The sequence below is a fragment of the Artemia sp. Qi Xiang Cuo genome, chromosome 14 (genome assembly GCF_049724085.1).
Source record: "Artemia sp. Qi Xiang Cuo chromosome 14, ASM4972408v1, whole genome shotgun sequence".
NCBI classification, from domain to species: Eukaryota; Metazoa; Arthropoda; class Branchiopoda; order Anostraca; family Artemiidae; genus Artemia; species Artemia sp. Qi Xiang Cuo.
Window position 1 is genome coordinate 28,161,264 of NC_142807.1, and position 19,622 is coordinate 28,180,885.

Consider the following 19,622-nt stretch of genomic DNA (forward strand, 5'->3'; position numbering starts at 1 on the left):
CACGAACTGTTTCATATGGAGGTCTATTTCATTAAATATTTAATTCCTGATTTTTCTTTACTTTTTAAAATATGTATCCTTGTATAAGTTTCCACTCAACCAATCTTAAAAATCAGATTTTATTTTCACTGTCCTTGTTACTTTAAGAAACGGAAAAGAAATTTAGTGAATAGCTGTAGAACCTCCTCTTGTTTCTCTAGTGATGGGAAACTATCTTGAAAGAAGTTAATTTGCGCATCTTCAATGTCAACTTTCCAGTTTTATTGCCTACATTTTACTCGTGATCATGCATTCTAAGAACATCGAGACGAAGATTAATGTTCGAAACAACACATATGTGTGGTAATTTTACTTCGTGAATTTCATTAGTTTCCCAGTAATGGACATGGTACGGGATGCGACAAAACGTTTTGGAGGCGATTTTAAAGACATGAAAAGAGATATTGCTGGCTTTGGAAGGGACGTAAGTTATTTAAAACAGTCTTTCAACTGCTTAAAGCTATTCCTTTAAAACTATATAATTTTTTACTATATAATTTTGAAACTTCCTATACATTCTTTGAAATAATATAGGCATCCGGGGAACGGGAGAACGGGCATTTTCTCCCCCTTTTATGGCCAGAAATAATAGAATATGCTGACCAGACCGTGAGATCTGTAAAATATGAGCATTATCGTTGTGAACTTCTGAACTTTTAAATTCTCGTGTTTTTTTTTACTTGACCTTTATTTTACGGAATGTTGGAGACCAAACTTGAACTAATAATCCCTTCAGTTTTTGAGATATGGCTCAGTTTTTGAGAGTAGTGCCGAGTCAGACTATTCACCCCTGTGTCCACAGTCAAAAGACTGGGTTAAGATTCTTGGAATTTGGAAATTCCACATTATTGTTATTTGACCCTTTGTATTTTTAGAGATATAAGGAAAACCCAGCTGGACTTACGACAATTCTAAAAAAAAAAAAAAAAAAAATTAATGGACCTTTTGAAACTACCTATACTATTAAAGTAGCTGAAAATACTAAGGCTTCGATTATAAAAACAGGTGGATTTAAGGAAAACATCAAAGTCTTTTTTTATTTGTATCAAAGAACTTTTTTATTTATGTTGTAATGATGAAGTGAGCCTCACAAGAACCGATGAATTTCCTGAATTAATGTATAACGGTACAAAATGTTTCTATTTCATTTATGCAGGTAAATATACAGGACTGTTCTGTTTTATATAATTTATTTTTCGAATTCGTTACCTTTATCTTTTTTTGAAATATCGTTGGAATAGTATGTTCAACCTAGTAAAAATCAAACCACGGTACATGATAGCCTGAAAGAAAACTATTTCTTTAAGAAACTGTCTAATGATAAGTATCTTTAAAGTAACACTGTTTGGGAAGTAGTAATTTTTATTCACATTGAATTGAGCTTTAATTTGTAGTTACAATTTTTTTTTTGTAATTCATAAAATAACCGTAACTCCCCTAAGAAATGACGTCAAATTGCAACATAATTACACCGTTTGGAATAGCCGTTGTCAAAAACCCTTAAATGGAGACAATATCGGTAATACTGATGCGACTTTTTTGTGTGTCTGTTTTCCCCCTAGGGGTGTCGTATAGAACTAGTTTTCGTAAAATATTGGGAGAGGACACACTGCAACGGTGCCTTAAATGTCTATTTGCCTCAAGGGACGGAATGGATTGTGCCACAGGAAAGTGCCGGTTTTGCCAATAAGTGGCGCAAAACATCAATATTGGCCCAAACAGGGCCAATATTCTAGAGAATCAGATTGTAAGTTAGCCAACCAATTTTTCACGATCCAAAACTATTAACTGGAGTTTTGCACTCCATCATCCTAAAAATCAAGGAAAACCGCATTTTAGGACGGGTGGCATGACTTGTAGGCTATTGTATCCTAACCTTCCTTTTACCCTAGGGTGAACTGTCAAAACAGATGGCGCGTATCATTATCAAGTGCTTATTTAACAGAAATTAAAAGTTCCAGTGTCTATTTTAAGTCACGAAAGAAATTGCGCTCCACAAATGTGCCACTTTCTGCAAAAAAAAGAAATGTCAGCAAAACAAAGTCAGGATGCCAGTGAGTTACAATTCTGAGATGGTGAACTGATCAAAAACTATTTAAAAGCTGTATCTAAAACTAACCGCTCTGCAAAATTTCCCTTCTCTACCCCAAAAACTCTTACTTTGCTTTTATAGTTCTTTAATAAACTGTTCTCCTACTCGGGTTTTAGGCAAAGTTCATCAACCCGTGCTTTAGTCTTCTGAAGTAGGCTATATATCTCCGCCCCTTTGCCATGCAAAGGGCACCGAACTTTAAGAAAATAAAAAAAAAGTTTTGCCAATGAAAGTAAGGAGCAACATTGAAACTTAAAACGAACAGAAATTATTACGTATATGAGGGGAGCCCTCCTCAACACCTTGTTATTTACGCTAATGTTTTTTAGTACTTTAAGAAAAAAGCTTCTACTGTTAAAATTAAACGACTTTTGTGTTTCAGGAGTCGTTCTTAAAGAATTGGGACAAAATTCAAGCTTTAGCGTAAAGAACGAGGTGTTGAGCAGGAGGAAACTCTTCATATATGTAATAATTTCTATTCGTTTTAATTTTAATGTTGCTCCTTACTTTCAGCTTAAAAAATTTGTTTTTTTTATTTAATTTTTGATCTTCTTTAAATAATGCCAGGAAATCTGGCCCCATCTCCACGGAGAAATCTCCCTTCCCATGGAAATATCCTCTAGACAACGCAATCCCGGTGATAATTTATCCCGGACAATTACCCTTAACGGTTCCACGCGTAAAATTGAGCCGGAAAAGAGAAAGCACGACATATAAAAAAAAAATTTATATTAGACTTCTGTAAAATTCCCTCAATGTATAATTTCCCTGACATGTTCACCCCTGGAAAGTTCCCTACCCATGGAAAATACCCCCGTGGAAAAACACCCAGCTGAAAATTGTTTCCCGCACCCGAAAATGTATGCATACTTCCCAATAAAAAATACTATGCGTACAACAATGGACGAATCTTATAACTTGAAGACCTTTCTTCTGGGGCTGTGGGGGGGGGTCATGTTATATCCAAAGGCATAGTTAATGGTTCTTTCAACTATGATGAACAAAACGGCTATCTCCAATTTTGATCAGACGATTTTGGGAAAAAATGGGCGATAGAGGAGGCCTAGTTCCCCTCCAATGTTTTAGGTCAGTAGAAAGCTATCTTATACTCGTGTCACGCACCCCTGCTGCCATCTACAATTTAGTCTAACTCTGTCAGTACACCAAATAAGGACATGGAATCCCTAGGGAGAACACGTGGTTAATGGGGTCGATGACCTGTTTTTCTAAGGACAATTTATTCGCTGTTGTTGTTGTTGTTGTTGTTTTGGCCAAGTGCATGCTAGAGGCGAATGTTAAGAGTTTCCTGAAATGGAAAATAGTTAGATCACGCGTTTTTTTTTCTGCCATTCTAAGGGTTTGCTTTCATATTAGCAGCGGAAATAATATGAGGTAAAAATTTTTGTTATAGTTTTTATTAGTCTGTGAATAGAATTCAAAAGAATGAAAAGAACAGTTTTGACTTGACTCATTTGGATATATATTTGTGATGGCGATGAGTGGAATGTTTACCCTATTAGAAGTTGATAGTGGAGTTGATGGCAATAATACAAGAGCACCAAACATTGCGGTGGAAATCACAAAAGGATCACGGCTTTGTCTGGAATGGGATGAAGTATATGCAAGATATGTGATATCCTTGAGCCAATTTAAAATGGAAGATCAATTATCTTTCGCCACCAAAGTTGATATAGCCCATGTGAATAGACTTCAATGTGTTTTAAGTTCATTGGTGAAACATATCGAAGATTATAGACTGTATCGCTAATCGTACATGCTTATTATTATTGTTGTGATTATAATTATTCAATAAAATTATTTCGAAATAGAAAATGTTCCCTTTCTTTTCTGGTTAGGTTAGGTTAGGGCCAGTCTAGAGTCAGCAGTCAGAGTGAAAGGATTGAAAAAAGAATAAATTTGAGAAAGAGAGAATTAGATCAAATCTAGTGTTTATGGAAAAACATTTGATTTTGGATGATGATTTATCTCGAGTTATCTCTTCAACGCAGGATATTCTCTTGTCAGGGAACACTTGACAATATAATGAGGAGTGATTCTCCCCCATTGGACTATTGTATGAAACTTCTAAAATGTGACTCAAGCGCTTATAGTCAATTTATTGATATATTAATTGGAACAAAGCAGAATCATATTGTGGATATACTTTTGAAAACATTGCCAATGGATTCTATGTAGATGGCCCCTCATTCGAAAGAGGTAACGTCACAGAGCTACTCCTCTCCCCATTTACCCTCAGTGAATTTATGGAGCGAGGACGATCAGTTTCGTTTTAGCTGTGAGAGAGTCAAGTAATATTGGAAACCGAATAATGTTCTTTATTTGTCCATTATGCATGTACACACTTGGCAGTTGGACTCAATGTGAAAATTTTACAATTTTTGATAACTATAGTGAAAAGTGTAAATTTTGTAATCCTTGTAAATTACATATAGGCTATGCAGTACAAATTAAAGGATGTAATTCATGTCTTGAAGAAGTGTGTGACTCTCACCCTAGAGGACACCTGTGCACCAATTGTCACTATGATAAATATGATCAGCGTGAGAATACTTATCCTGATATGATTGGCAAGAATCCCAAACGCGTTTTTAGTTTATTTCTACGAAATTGATATCGTCTTGGATGTAAATTATTTCGGGAAGAGGAATCTGGTGTACGATTCAACTTTTGGGCTAACGAGACAATTTGGTTTCTATGTCATCGCTCTGATGACACTACCTACTATGACTATAAACCAAGTGATTTTTATTTGGCAGTTACCGAATGTGATTCACCATTTGAAAACACTGTATGCGATATTGCTTCAAATAGACAGATTGAAACTCGTGAATTTCATAATATGAATGCAAATAGCATCATTGACTATACAAAGAGATTTGAAAAAAACTACGTTTTCTAAAGAGTTAAAGAGGCTGAGTTACAAGGTCGAACCTTAAAACGTACAGGGATTAGGAGGCACAGTTGGGGGGCTGCCGCCCCCAAACCCCCCGCTTTCGCAGCCTTTAAATAAAAAAAAAAAATTTTAAACTGAAAGTAAGGAGCGACATTAAATCTTAAAACGAACAGAAATTATTCCGTATATGAAAGAGGCTGTGTCCTCCTCAACGCCTCGCTCTTTACGCTAAAGTTTGACTTTCTCACAACTCTTTTTTTAAACAATAAAAACTTTAGCGTAAAGAGCGAGGCGTTGAGGAGGGCACAGCCTCTTTCATATACGGAATAATTTCTGTTCGTTTTAAGATTTAATGTCGCTCCTTAATTTCAGTTGAAATTTTTTTTTTAATTTAAAGGCTGCGAAAGCGGGGGTTTGGGGGCGGCAGCCCCCCAACTGTGCCTCCTAATCCCTGTACGTTTTAAGGTTCGACCTTGCAACTCAGCCTCTTTAACTCTTTAGAAAACGTAGTTTTTTTCAAATAATTTCTGCACGTTTTTGTACAGTTTATTACTTATTATTGCTTGACTAACTGTTTGCTGATCGTGTCAGGAGTTGAAGTTGGGGGGCTGCCGCCCCCAAACCCCCGCTCTTGAACATTCTTGTGTTAAGGCTTTTAATTCCTGAATACTCAAATCACGTCGTACAGGGTGCCTCCTAATCCCTGTACGTTTTAAGGTTCGAACTTGTGACTCAGCCTCTTTAACAGCCCCCCCAACTGTGCCTCCTAATCCCTGTACGTTTTAAGGGTTGACCTTGTAACTCAGCCTCTTTAACTCTTTAGAAAACGTAGTTTTTTTCAAATAATACACATAAACAGGTTAGACATGCTTTGTTATGAAAATTGACGCGCAGATATTTTCATAACAAAGCATGTCTAACCTGTTTATCTGTACTATTTGAAAAAACTAAGGTTTTTCGTAAATGTAAATTCGGGGGATAATTTTTTCGGTCTGAAAATATCCAAAGGCCCTAACAGGTCGAATTCTGCTTCGAATGAGTCCTCATTCAACCGGATCCGTTGCCAACTGTGGCCTGTAGGCGTGGCTAAGAAAAAAAAGAAATGATGATGAATTTTAAGTGGCTATATTTGGTTTTTTGAAAACAGGGAGGGAGTGATCGGATTGAGCTGAAATTTCGAGGATAAGCTCCCGGGCCCTAGGAAAGCTTAACCTCTAAATTTCAGCCCAATCGGACAACGTTAAAGGGGGGCTGTGGTGGGAGGGTCCAAACTTCCGGCCCAGTTTACCCAATGAAGAAAAAGTCGGAGGAGGATGAAATTTTGCAAGTTTCTTAGTTTGAGCTTGGGCTACAAAATGCGATTACCGCCGTCTCTCTGCGACCTCTAGGACCTGAAATCGCTTAACATTGTGGTGGGTCGCCTCTTTATAGAGGCACAAGTGTGCCTCCTTGATATGACAAGAGTGAAGTTACATTGTACTGTAGAAAATGTGACCCTGACTTTGCAGTCAATCAAGATCAATATACAGTGAATCCAAATGATTTACCAGCATTAGTGGTTCACGACAGTTGCCTATACATCGAAGAAGAAGAAGAAATCTAAAGTGAAGATTTAAAGACATTGTTGTATATATATATATATATATATATATATATATATATATATATATATATATATATATATATATATATATATATATATATATGCATTTTATTAATAAACAAATTCACAGATCTATATATTGTATCGTTTTTAATATTTTGACATCTTCAGCATCATCTTCATCATCAACTGCTGATCTCTCCATCTTAATATCTACTTTCCGTCTTTTAGCGGGTGGAGGGAGAATCTCGATGCTATCACCATCGATTAATAACTCTTCAATCATTCGTCTTTTAGTGGGTGGGGGCGAAACTCTATTCTATCTTCATCCACTGCATGGTCTACTGGAGTTTTCAACTTTTTTCCCCCCTGCTCTACAGAATTTCCTACAGTTGATAATTTTTTATCCTTCTCCTCTTTACTTACTGGCATTTCTTTCCACTGACTACAATCAAATATTGACTGTGCCTCCTGAAACTTAAAAATAATATATGAGGATCATTTTAGTAAAGTTAAATGAATATAAACCCTTTTTTTATGCATGTATGATTCGGACAGTTAATTTACTCGAATTTCTAAAGTTTAGAATCTCCTGAAACCTAGATCTCGGAAGCTTATTGTGTTATTTTTTTTTTGTTCGGTATAGTTGAAAGGTTCAATACCTCAGTCAAACTGAGAGATTACATTTGACATGGTTTGAAATTTTATTACATGATAAATGTTTTCTTTAGTTTCAAAATGTTTTTGGTCAGTTACCATATTTAATCGTTCATAATCAATACTGAAGAAAACCAATTTCCAGTGTTTGTCTTCATTAAATTATTAAGAAGTCTATATTGGACTTCATACTTAAACAGTTCTATTAAGAGCTATTGCTATGGAAATGGCTCATTTTTGAATCGAAACTACGCTTTTCTGACTGAAGATACACATTTGAATCAGAAAATGTGAAAATGTATACAACTGAAACAGAGAAGTGTGTTTTGACCATATTTCCTATAATTTCGTCTGAAAAATAGGACTTCACACTTAAAAAGTTCTATTAAGAGCTATTTTTAGGTCATGTCAACTTGGGGGGGGGGGATTAGAAGGTAACCACCCCCTTCCCCCTTCGCGCACTTCTTTCCCCAAATGCATTCGATTTAAATTTTTAAATAGTCATTTTGCTAAAAATAAGTTGGCAAGGGTTGTAAGTTATGCAAGTTACTTTGATTCTTCATTTACTTTGAAACTATGTTTAAGTTGATACTTTATTTACTTTGATGCCTTTTTTTTACTTTGATACTGTGTTTACTTTGTTACTATATTACTTTGATACTACCTTTGAAACTTTGATAGAACTTTAATAAAACTTTGATGTTGAAAAACAAATTTGTTTTGAAATAGGGAATTTTGAAAAACTTAAAAATTTGGTAATTAAAAACCAACAGAGATTACTTAAAAAACAATTCTGGAAATAAAGGTTTTCAAAGAAAAGTAAGGCCATATTAAAGTTAAGATCAGCAAAAATAAATATCAATAACAATTCAAACTTAAAACGACCAAAACTTACTATTGAAGTATAAATTAAACCCAAAACGAACGACAGATGTCCCCTACTCAACGTCTCACTCTTTACTCTAAAGTTTATTATTGTTTTAAAAAAACAGAGTTTTGAAAAAGAGTCAAACTTTAGCGTAAAGAAGGAGGTGTTGAGGAGAGGACAGCTCTTTTAATATATGGAATAATTTCTGTTCGTTTTAAGTTTTTACGTCGCTCCTTACTTTCAGTTAAAAAAACTTATTTTTTTAAACTTAATTTCTGAACGTGTTTGAATTAATCATAAAAACTTACAAACACACAAAAAAACTTACACACACAAAAAAAACTTACACACACACACACAAAATCTTACACACACACAAAAACTTACACACAAACACAAAAACTAAAAACTTACACACACACACACACAAAAACTTACACACACACAAAAAACCTGAAACACACACACAAAAACTTACACACACACATAAACTTACACATAAAAACTTACACACTCACATAAACTTACACGTAAAAACTTACACACACACACGCAAAAACTTACTCACACACACAAAAACTTACACACACACACAACAAAACTTACACACACAAAAAAAAGCAAATATAATAGTCATTTAAAATATCCCGTCCCCCCCAAACTTATCATTTCTCTTCCTATTCCTTAGACTTTTCAAGCACAGTAAAAATGATTACGACATGTAATTTGTAGGATCGATGGTGTTTTCCTTCAAAAGCCTTTCTCGTAGAGCTAACCGTTGATGCGGAACTATAAAACTAATTCATTTTAAATATTTGCAGTTGGAATAAAAAGCAAATTCTGTGGGGATGTACTAGCTACCACAGACCCTCTCTTATCAGTTTAATTCGATTTGAGTACTGGTTCGATTCGAACAGCAAACATTCTTTCTAGTCTGTAGACTTTTCAAGCACAGTAAACTTGATTACGGTATGTAGAATAATTTTTGTTTGTCTTAAGTTTTAGTGTTGCTTCTTACTTCCAACTGAAAACTTATTTTTAGTTTGATGTTTTACCTTTTTTCAAATCATGCCATAAATATCTGTTTGAATAGACCCTCTCTTATCAGTTTAATTCGATTTGAGTACCAGTTCGATTCGAACAGCAAACATTCTTTCTAGTCCTTAGACTTTTCAAGCACAATAAACATGATTACGATATGTAATTTGTAGGATCGGTGGTGTTTTCCCTCAAAAACAATTCTCGTAGAGCTAACCCTTGATGCGGAACTATAAAAATAATTCATTTTAAATATTTTCAGTTAGAATGAAAAGAGAATTCTGTGGGGGGCGTACTAGCTACCACAGCCCTAGATGGGCTGAATTCACATTTTAGAGACAAAAAGGACACACAAAAAAAGCAAATATAATAGCAATTTAAAATCTGCCTTCCCCCCAAACTCAAAAATCCATATTAAGAGCTAAATTTGTGAGTTTTTCACTGGCAATTCCTTATTTAGCCAAGCCTTAACCTCCCTAATTGAAAGATATGAATTATAATCAAGGGAACATAGTTCATCGTATTTTACATATTTTTGGTTGGAAAACACACTGAAAAGTCATAGTATTTGAACTTACATCAAATGTTGGAGAGCATACATTTGAAGAACTATCCATTATTTTTTTATCTTGTTCTATATTTCAGCTTATACTGATTTTTTAAACCTTTCAACCCCCTGAAATATACTAACCTAACGGTTATTCATTTACGAAAATCGTGCTAGGTGACGATTTTAGAATAATAATTACCTTCTATTTATCACCTAACACTCACGTGAATTATCACATAACACTCACGGGGAAAGGATTCAAAACAAAACTTCTTACATCATATAGTGTAATTGCGTCAAACGAGGCATGTTCAATGCAGATTAAAACCAGAAAAGAACAGAAACGCATAAAAATAAGAAAAAAAGGAATTGCAACTAATCATATGCAGAGCGCTAGTGCTGCCTAAGTAAAGAACGATGTGGGACACAATATGTTGTTTTTGGTTTTTTCTTCATAGCCGGCCACTTCGTATAGAAGGAGTCGTCACAGAAACTTTGAAAAGGACTCATTTGATTGGAAATTAAAGTGGCTAGTGCCCAATTCTCAGGAGGGGGCGTGAAAACTATGGTTTTTAATTTTGATATGCAAGACTAGAAAGAAAAGTCTTTAGGAGTGGGGTTGCCCCCCCCACCCGCCTCAACCCTCGCTCTTGAAATCTCCCCACCCCCTCCCCCCAAACTCAAATTTCCAGAGGATTTTAAAATCCCCCTTCCCCCCAAACTCAAAAATTTCTAGGAACGTATTTTCATCATATTTAAATATTTTCGATGGAAAGCCTGCTTGCCGAAACTATAAAAAAAACGGAACTTTAGTAGCTAGCACGTATTTTCATCGTATTTTAAATATTTTCGTTGGAAAACACACTGAAAAGCCATATTAAGAGCTAAATTTGTGAGTTTTTCACTGACAATACCTTTTTTAGCCAAGCCTTAACCTCCCTTATTGAAAGATATAAATTATAATCAAGGGAACATAGTTCATCGTATTTTACATATTTTGGTTGGAAAACACACTGAAAAGTCATATTATTTGAACTTACATCAAACGTTGGAGAGCATACATTTGAAGAACTATCGATTATTTTTTTATCTTGTTCTATATTTCAGCTTTTACTGACTTTAAACCTTTCAAAACCCTGAAATATACTGACCTAACGGTTATTTATTTACGAAAATCGTGCTAGGTGACGATTTTAGAACAATAATTACCTTCTATTTATCACTTAACACTCACGGGAATTATCACATAACACTCACGAGGAAAGGATTCAAAACAAAACTCTTACATCATATAGTGTAATTGCATCAGAAGAGGCATGTTCAATGCAGATTAAAACCAGAAAAGAACAGAAACGCATAAAAATAAGAAAAAAAGGAATTGCAACTAATCATATGCAGAGCGCTAGTGCTGCCTAAGTAAAGAACGATGTGGGACACAATATGTTGTTTTTGGTTTTTTCTTCATAGCAGGCCACTTCGTATAGAAGGAGTCGTCACAGAAACTTTGAAAAGGACTCATTTGATTGGAAATTAAAGTGGCTATTGCCAATTCACAGGAGGGGGCGTGAAAACTATGGTTTTTAACTTTGACATGCAAGACTAGAAAGAAAAGTCTTTAGGAGTGGGGCTGCTCCCCCCCCGCCTCAACCATTGCTCTTGAAATCCCCCACCCCCTTCCCCCAAACTCAAATTTTCCAGAGGATTTTAAAATCCCCCTGCCCAATTCACAGGAGGGGGCGTGAAAACTATGGTTTTAACTTTGATATGCAAGACTAGAAAGAAAAGTCTTTAGGAGTGGGGCTGCCCCCGCCTCAACCCTTCGCTCTTGAAACCCCCCACACCCCTTCCCCCCAAACTCAAATTTTCCAGAGGATTTTAAAATCCCCCTTCCCCCAAACTCAAAAATTTCTAGGAACGTATTTTCATCATATTTAAATATTTTCGTTGGAAAACCTGCTTGCCGAAACTATAAAAAAAACGGAACTTTAGTAGCTAGTGCGTATTTTTATCGTATTTTAAATATTTTCGTTAGAAAACACACTGAAAAGCCATATTAAGAGCTATATTTGTGAGGTTAGGTTAGGTTAGGTCTAGGAATAGCAGGTTAGGTTAGGCTAGGTTAGATTAGGTTAAGTGGCCGGCCAATATTTCGAACCTAACCTCACAAATATAGCTCTTAATATGGCTTTTCAGTGTGTTTTCCAACGAAAATATTTAAAATACGATGAAAATACGTACTAGCTACTAAAGTTCCGTTTTTTTATAGTTTCGGCAAGAAGGTTTTCCAACGAAAATATTTAAATATGATGAGAATACGTTCCTAGAAATTTTTGAGTTTGGGGGGAAGGGGGATTTTAAAATCCTCGGGAAAATTTGAGTTTGGGGGAAGGGGTGTGGGGGGATTTCAAGAGCGAAGGGTTGAGGAGGGTGGCAGCCCCACTCCTAGACTTTTCTTTCTAGTCTTGCATATCAAAGTTAAAAACCATAGTTTTCACGCCCCCTCCTGTGAGTTGGGCAGGGGGATTTTAAAATCCTCTGGAAAATTTGAGTTTGGGGGAAGGGGGTGGGGGGATTTCAAGAGCGAGGGTTGAGGTGGGGGGGGGGCAGCCCCACTCCTAAAGACTTTTCTTTCTAGTCTTGCATATCAAAGTTAAAAACCATAGTTTTCACGCCCCCTCCTGTGAATTCGGCACTAGCTACTTTAATTTCCAATCAAATGAGTCCTTTTCAAAGTTTCTGTGACGACTCCTTCTATACGAAGTGGCCGGCTATGAAGAAAAAACCAAAAACAACATATTGTGTCCCACATCGTTCTTTACTTAGGCAGCACTAGCGCTCTGCTTATGATTAGTTGCAATTTCTTTTTTTCTTATTTTTATGCGTTTCTGTTCTTTTCTGGTTTTAATCTGCATTGAATATGCCTCGTTTGACGCAATTACACTATATGATGTAAGAAGTTTTGTTTTGAATCCTTTCCCCGTGAGTGTTATGTGATAATTCCCGTGAGTGTTAAGTGATAAATAGAAGGTAATTATTGTTCTAAAGTCGTCACCTAGCACGATTTCGTAAATAAATAACCGGTAGGTTAGTATATTTCAGGGTTTTAAAAGGTTTAAAAGTCAGTATAAGCTGAAATATAGAACAAGATAAAAAAATAATGGATAGTTCTTCAAATGTATGCTCTCCAACGTTTGATGTAAGTTCAAATAATATGACTTTTCAGTGTGTTTTCCAACCAAAAATATGTAAAATACGATGAACTATGTTCCCTTGATTATAATTCATATCTTTCAACTAGGGAGGTTAAGGCTTGGCTAAAAAAGGAATTGTCAGTGAAAAACTCACAAATTTAGCTCTTAATATGGCTTTTCAGTGTGTTTTCCAACGAAAATATTTAAAATACGATGAAAATATGTACTAGCTACTAAAGTTCCGTTTTTTTATAGTTTCGGCAATCAGGTTTTCCAACGAAAATATTTAAATATGATGAAAATACATTCCTAGAAATTTTTGAGTTTGGGGGGAAGGGGGATTTTAAAATCCTCTGGAAATTTGAGTTTGGGGGAGGGGGTGGGGAGATTTCAAGAGCGAGGGTTGAGGCGGGTGGGGGGGGGGCAGCCCCACTCCTAAAGACTTTTCTTTCTAGTCTTGCATATCAAAGTTAAAAACCATAGTTTTCACGCCCCCTCCTGTGAATTGGGCACTAGCCACTTTAATTTTTGACGCAATTACACTATATGATGTAAGAAGTTTTGTTTTGAATCCTTTCCCCGTGAGTGTTATGTGATAATTCCCGTGAGTGTTAAGTGATAAATAGAAGGTAATTATTGTTCTAAAATCGTCACCTAGCACGATTTTCGTAAATAAATAACCGTTAGGTTTTCAGGGTTTTGAAAGGTTTACAAAATCAGTATAAGCTGAAATATAGAACAAGATAAAAAAATAATGGATAGTTCTTCAAATGTATGCTCTCCAACGTTTGATGTAAGTTCAAATAATATGACTTTTTAGTGTGTTTTCCAACCAAAAATATGTGAAATACGATGAACTATGTTCCCTTGATTATAATTCATATCTTTCAATTAGGGAGGTTAAGGCTTGGCTAAAAAAAGAATTGTCAGTGAAAAACTCCCAAATTTAGCTCTTAATATGGATTTTTGAGTTTAGGGGGAAGGGAGATTTTAAATTGCTATTATATTTGCTTTTTTTGTGCGCACTTTTTGTCTCTAAAATGTGAATTCAGCCCTTCTGGGTCTGTGGTAGCTAGTGCGCCCCCCACAGAATTTGCTTTTTATTCCAATTGCAAATATTTAAAATGAATTAGTTTTATAGTTTCACATCAACGGTTAGCTGTACGAGAAATTTTTTTGAAGGAAAACACCACCGGTCCTACAAATTACATACCGTAATCAAGTTTACTGTGCTTGAAAAGTCTAAAGACTAGAAAGAATGTTTGCTGTTCAAATCGAACCAGTACACGAATCGAATTAAACTAATAAAAGAGGGTCTATTCAAGCGGATATGTATGGCATGATTTGAAAAAAAAGGTAAAACATCAAATTAAAAAATAAGTTTTAAGTTGGAAGTAAGAAGCAGCACTAAAACTTAAGACGAACATAAATTATTCTGCATACCGTAATCAAGTTTAGTGTGCTTGAAAAATCTAAAGACTAGAAAGAATGTTTGCTGTTCGAATCGTACCAGTACTCAAATCGAATTAAACTGATAAGAGAGGGTCTATTCAAACGGTTATTTTTGGGATGATTTGAAAAAAAAAGGTAAAACATCAAATTAAAAAATAAGTTTTCAGTTGGAAGTAAGAAGTAACACTAAAACTTCTCGCTCTTTGCGCTTAAGTTTAACTTTCATTCCCAATCCTATGAGAACGACTCCTCACTCCTGAAAGGCAAGACCGTTCACTTAGAATAAAACCTTGAAAATACGTTCCCCCAGAAATTTTTGAGTTTGAGGGGAAGGGTGATTTTAAATGACTATTATATTTGCTTTTTTTTGTGTGCACTTTTTATCTCTAAAATGTGAATTCAGCGCATCTGGGTCTGAGGTAGCTAGTACGCCCCCCCAGAATTTGCTTTTTATTCCAACTGCAAATATTTAAAATGAATTAGTTTTATAGTTCTGCATCAACGGTTAGCTGTATGAGAATGTTTTTTGAAGGAAAACACCATCGGTCCTACAAGTTACAGATCGTAATCAAGTTTACTGTGCTTGAAAAGTCTAAAGACTAGAAAGAGAAATTTTGAGTTTGGGGGGAAGGGAGATTTTAAATGACTATTATATTTGCTTTTTTGTGTGTGTGTAAGTTTTGTTGTGTGTGTGTGTAAGTTTTTGTGTGTGTGTAAGTTTTTGTGTGTGTGTGTAAGTTTTTGCGTGTGTGTGTGTAAGTTTTTACGTGTAAGTTTATGTGTGTGTGTCTAAGTTTTTTTTGTGTGTAAGTTTTTGTGTGTGTGTGTAAGTTTTTAGTTTTTTTGTGTGTGTGTAAGTTTTTGTGTGTGTGTAAGATTTTGTGTGTGTGTGTGTGTAAGTTTTTTGTGTGTGTGTAAGTCTTTTTGTGTGTATGTAAGTTTTTATGATTAATTCAAAAACGTTCTGAAATTAAGTTTAAAAAAATAAGTTTTTTTAACTGAAAGTAAGGAGCGACGTAAAAACTTAAAACGAACAGAAATTATTCCATATATGAAAAGAGCTGTCCTCCCCTCAACGCCTCCTTCTTTACGCTAAAGTTTGACTCTTTTTCACAACTCTGTTTTTTAAAACAATAATAAACTTTAGAGTAAAGAGTGAGACGTTGAGTAGGGGACATCTGTCGTTCGTTTTGGGTTTAATTTATACTTCAATAGTAAGTTTTGGTCGTTTTAAGTTTGAATTGTTATTGATATTTATTTTTGCTGATCTTAACTTTAATATGGCCTTACTTTTCTTTGAAAACCTTTATTTCCAGAATTGTTTTTTAAGTAATCTCTGTTGGTTTTTAATTGCCAAATTTTTAATTTTCAAAATTCCCTATTTCAAAACAAATTTGTTTTTCAACATCAAAGTTTTATCAAAGTTCTATCAAAGTTTCAAAGGTAGTATCAAAGTAATATAGTAACAAAGTAAACACAGTATCAAAGTAAAAAAAAAGGCATCAAAGTAAATAAAGTATCAACTTAAACATAGTTTCAAAGTAAATGAAGAATCAAAGTAACTTGCATAACTTACAACCCTTGCCAACTTATTTTTAGCAAAATGACTATTTAAAAATTTAAATCGAATGCATTTGGGGAAAGATGTGCGTTAAGGGGGGAGGGGGTGGTTACCTTCTAAACCCCCCCCCCCAAAGTTGACATGACCTAAAAATAGCTCTTAATAGAACTTTTTAAGTGTGAAGTCCTATTTTTCAGACGAAATTATAGGAAATATGGTCAAAACAAACTTCTCTGTTTCAGTTGTATACATTTTCAGATTTTCTGATTCAAATGTGTATCTTCAGTCAGAAAAGCGTAGTTTCGATTCAAAAATGGGCCATTTCCATAGCAATAGCTCTTAATACAACTGTTTAAGTATGAAGTCCAATATAGACTTCTTAATAATTTAATGAAGACAAACACTGGAAATTGGTTTTCTTCAGTATTGATTATGAACGATTAAATATGGTGACTGACCAAAAACACTTTGAAACTAAAGAAAACATTTATAATTGAGTTAAATTTCAAACCATGTCAAATGTAATCTCTCAGTTTAACTGAGGTATTGAACCTTTCAACTATACCGAACAAAAAAAAATAACACAATAAGCTTCCGAGATCTAGGTTTCAGGAGATTCTAAACTTTAGAAATTCGAGTAAATTAACTGTCCGAATCATACATGCATACAAAAAGGGTTTATATTCATTTAACTTTACTGATATGATCCTCATATATTATTTTTAAGTATTAGGAGGCAAAGTCAATATTTGATTGTAATCAGTGGAAAGAAATGCCAGTAATTGAAGAGGAGAAAGATGAAACATTATCAACTGTAGGAAATTCTGTGGACCAGGGGGGAAAAAGTTGAAAACTCCTGTAGACCAGGCAGTGGATGAAGATAGACTAGAGTTTCTCCCCCCATCCACTAAAAGACGAATGATTCAAGAGTTATTAATCGATGGTGAGAGCATCGAGTTTCTCCCTCCACCCGCTAAAAGACGGAAAGTAGATATTAAGATGGAGAGATCAGAAGTTGATGATGAAGATGATGCTGAAGATGTCAAAATATTAAAAACGATAAAATATATAGATCTGTGAATTTGTTTATTAATAAAATGCATATATATATATATACAACAATGTCTTTAAATCTTCACTTTAGATTTCTTCTTCTTCTTCGATGTATAGGCAACTGTCATGAACCACTAATGCCGGTAAATCATTTGGATTCACTGTATATTGATCCTGATTGACTGCAAAGTCGGGGTCACATTTTCTACAGTACAATGTAACTTCACTCTTGTCATATCTCTTTGTATGGTCAATGATGCTATTTGCATTCATATTATGAAATTCACGAGTTTCAATCTGTCTATTTGAAGCAATATCACATACAGTGTTTTCAAATGGTGAATCACATTCGGTAACTGCCAAATAAAAATCACTTGGTTTATAGTCATAATAGGCAGTGTGGTCACAACGATGACGTAGAAACCAAATTGTCTTGTTACCCCAACAGTTGAATCGTAGACCAGATTCCTCTTTCCATAATAATTTAAATCCACGACGATACCAATATCGTAGAAATAAACTAAAATCACGTTTAGGATTCTTTTCAATCATAGCGGGGTTAGTATTCTCCCACTGATCACATTTATCATGGTGACAATTGGAGCACAGGTGTCCCCTAGGGTGAGAGTCACACACCTCTTCAAGACATGAATTACATCCTTTAATTTGTACTGCATAGCCTCTATGTAATTTACAAGGATTACATAATTTACACTTTTCACTATAGTCATCAATAATTTTACAATTTTCACATTGAGTCCATCTACAAAGAGTGTACATGCACAACTGACATATATAGAACATTTTTTGGTTTCTAATGTCAACTCACTCACAGCTAAAACGACACTGATCGTCCTCGCTCGGTAAATTCAGTGAGGGTAAATGGGGAGAGGAGTAGCTCTGTGACGTTACCTCTTTCGAATGACGGGGGGGGGCATCTACATTGAATCCATTGGCAATGTTTTCAAAAGTGTATCCACGATAAGATTCTGCTTTGTTCCAATTAATATAGCAATAAATTGACTATATGAGCTTGAGTCACATCTTAGAACTCTCATATAAGTTTCCAATGGGGGAGAATCACTTCTCATTATACTTACAAGTATTCCACGATGGGATAATATCCTGTATTGTAGATATAACTTGAGAAAAACATCATCCAAAATCAACTGTTTTTCCATAAACACTAGATTTGATCTAATTCTCCCTTTCTCAAATTCATTTATTTTTCAGTCCTTTCGCTATTACAGCTGACTCTAGACTAGCCCTAACCTAACCTAACCAGAAAGGAAATGGAACACTTTTTATTTCGAAATAATTTTATTGAAAAATTATAATAACAGCAATAATACTAAGCATGTACGATGAGCGATAGAGTTTATTGTCTTCGATATGTTTCACCAATGCATTTAAAGCACATTGAAGTCTATTCACATGGGCTATATCAACTTTAGCGGCGAAACATAATTGATCCTCCATTTTAAATTTGCTCAAGGATATCACATATCTTGCATATACTGCATCCCATTCCAGACAAAGCCGTGATCCTCTCGTGATTTCCACCGCAATGTTTGGTGCTCTTGTATTATTGCCATCAACTCCACTATCAACTTCTAAGAGGGTAAACATTCCACTCATCGCCATCACAAATATAAATCCAAATGAGTAAAGTCAAAACTGTTCTTTTCACTCCTTTGAATTCTATTCACAGACTACTAAAACTTTGGCAAAAATCTTTTCCTCATATTAATTCCGCTGCTAATATGAAAGCAAGCCCTCTGATTGGCTGAAAAAGAAACGCGTGATCTAACTGTTTTCCATCCCAGGAAACTCTTAACATTCGCCTCGAGCATGCACTTGGCCAAAACAACAACAACAACAGCGAATATATTGACCTTAGAAAAATAAGTCATTGACCCCATTAACCACGTGTTATCCCTAGGGATTCCATGTCCTTATTTGGTGTACTGACAGAGTTAGACTAAATTGTAGATGGCAGCAGGGGTGCGTGACACGAGTATAAGATAGCTTTCTACTTAGGTCACTTAACGAATGAAAGATCTTAAGCCGAACCGGCCAGCCATCACAAAAAACCAACAAAGAGAAAAATCTCTAAAAAAAACAAACAACCGAGACTGTGGCCAGTGGAGATAAAAGAAAAACAACAGAAAAAAAACAACGCGGATATTTCGCCTGTATACAAACAAGGCGTCTTCAGAAGTAAAGACACAGAAAAAAACAAGATAAAACTAAAAACCAATAAAACCACCACAAAAAACAAAAAAACAAAAATGTACAATCGGCGCAAACTAATCCACGTAGGGAAAAGATGCTAAAATAGAGTTACTAATCCCTACGTGGATTTGTTTGAGCCACTTGTACATTTTTGTTGTTGTTTTTTTTGGTGGTGGTTTTATTGGTTTTTAGTTTTATCTTGTTTTTTTTTTTTGTGTCTTTCGTGCTGAAGACGCCTTGTTTGTATAAAGGCGAAATATCCGCGTTGTTTTTTTTCTGTTGTTTTCCTTTTCTCTCCACTGGCCACAGTCTCGTTTGTTTGTTTTTTTTTAGAGATTTTTCTCTTTGTTGGTTTTTAGGTCACTTAAA

At 35.0% G+C, this 19,622-nt stretch overlaps 1 protein-coding gene across 2 annotated transcripts in view; it reads left to right on the forward strand.

Moving 5' to 3' along the window:
* Positions 1 to 287: 287 nt before the first annotated feature.
* LOC148944336 (uncharacterized) overlaps positions 288 to 19,622 on the forward strand; it is a 46,661-nt gene continuing 27,326 nt past the window's right edge. For both annotated transcript variants that reach the window (XM_089100447.1, XM_089100448.1), the window contains exon 1: positions 288 to 463. In XM_089100447.1, the coding sequence (XP_088956573.1) occupies positions 380 to 463 (84 nt within the window). In that variant the 5' untranslated portion in view covers positions 288 to 379. The remainder of the gene's footprint in view (positions 464 to 19,622) is intronic.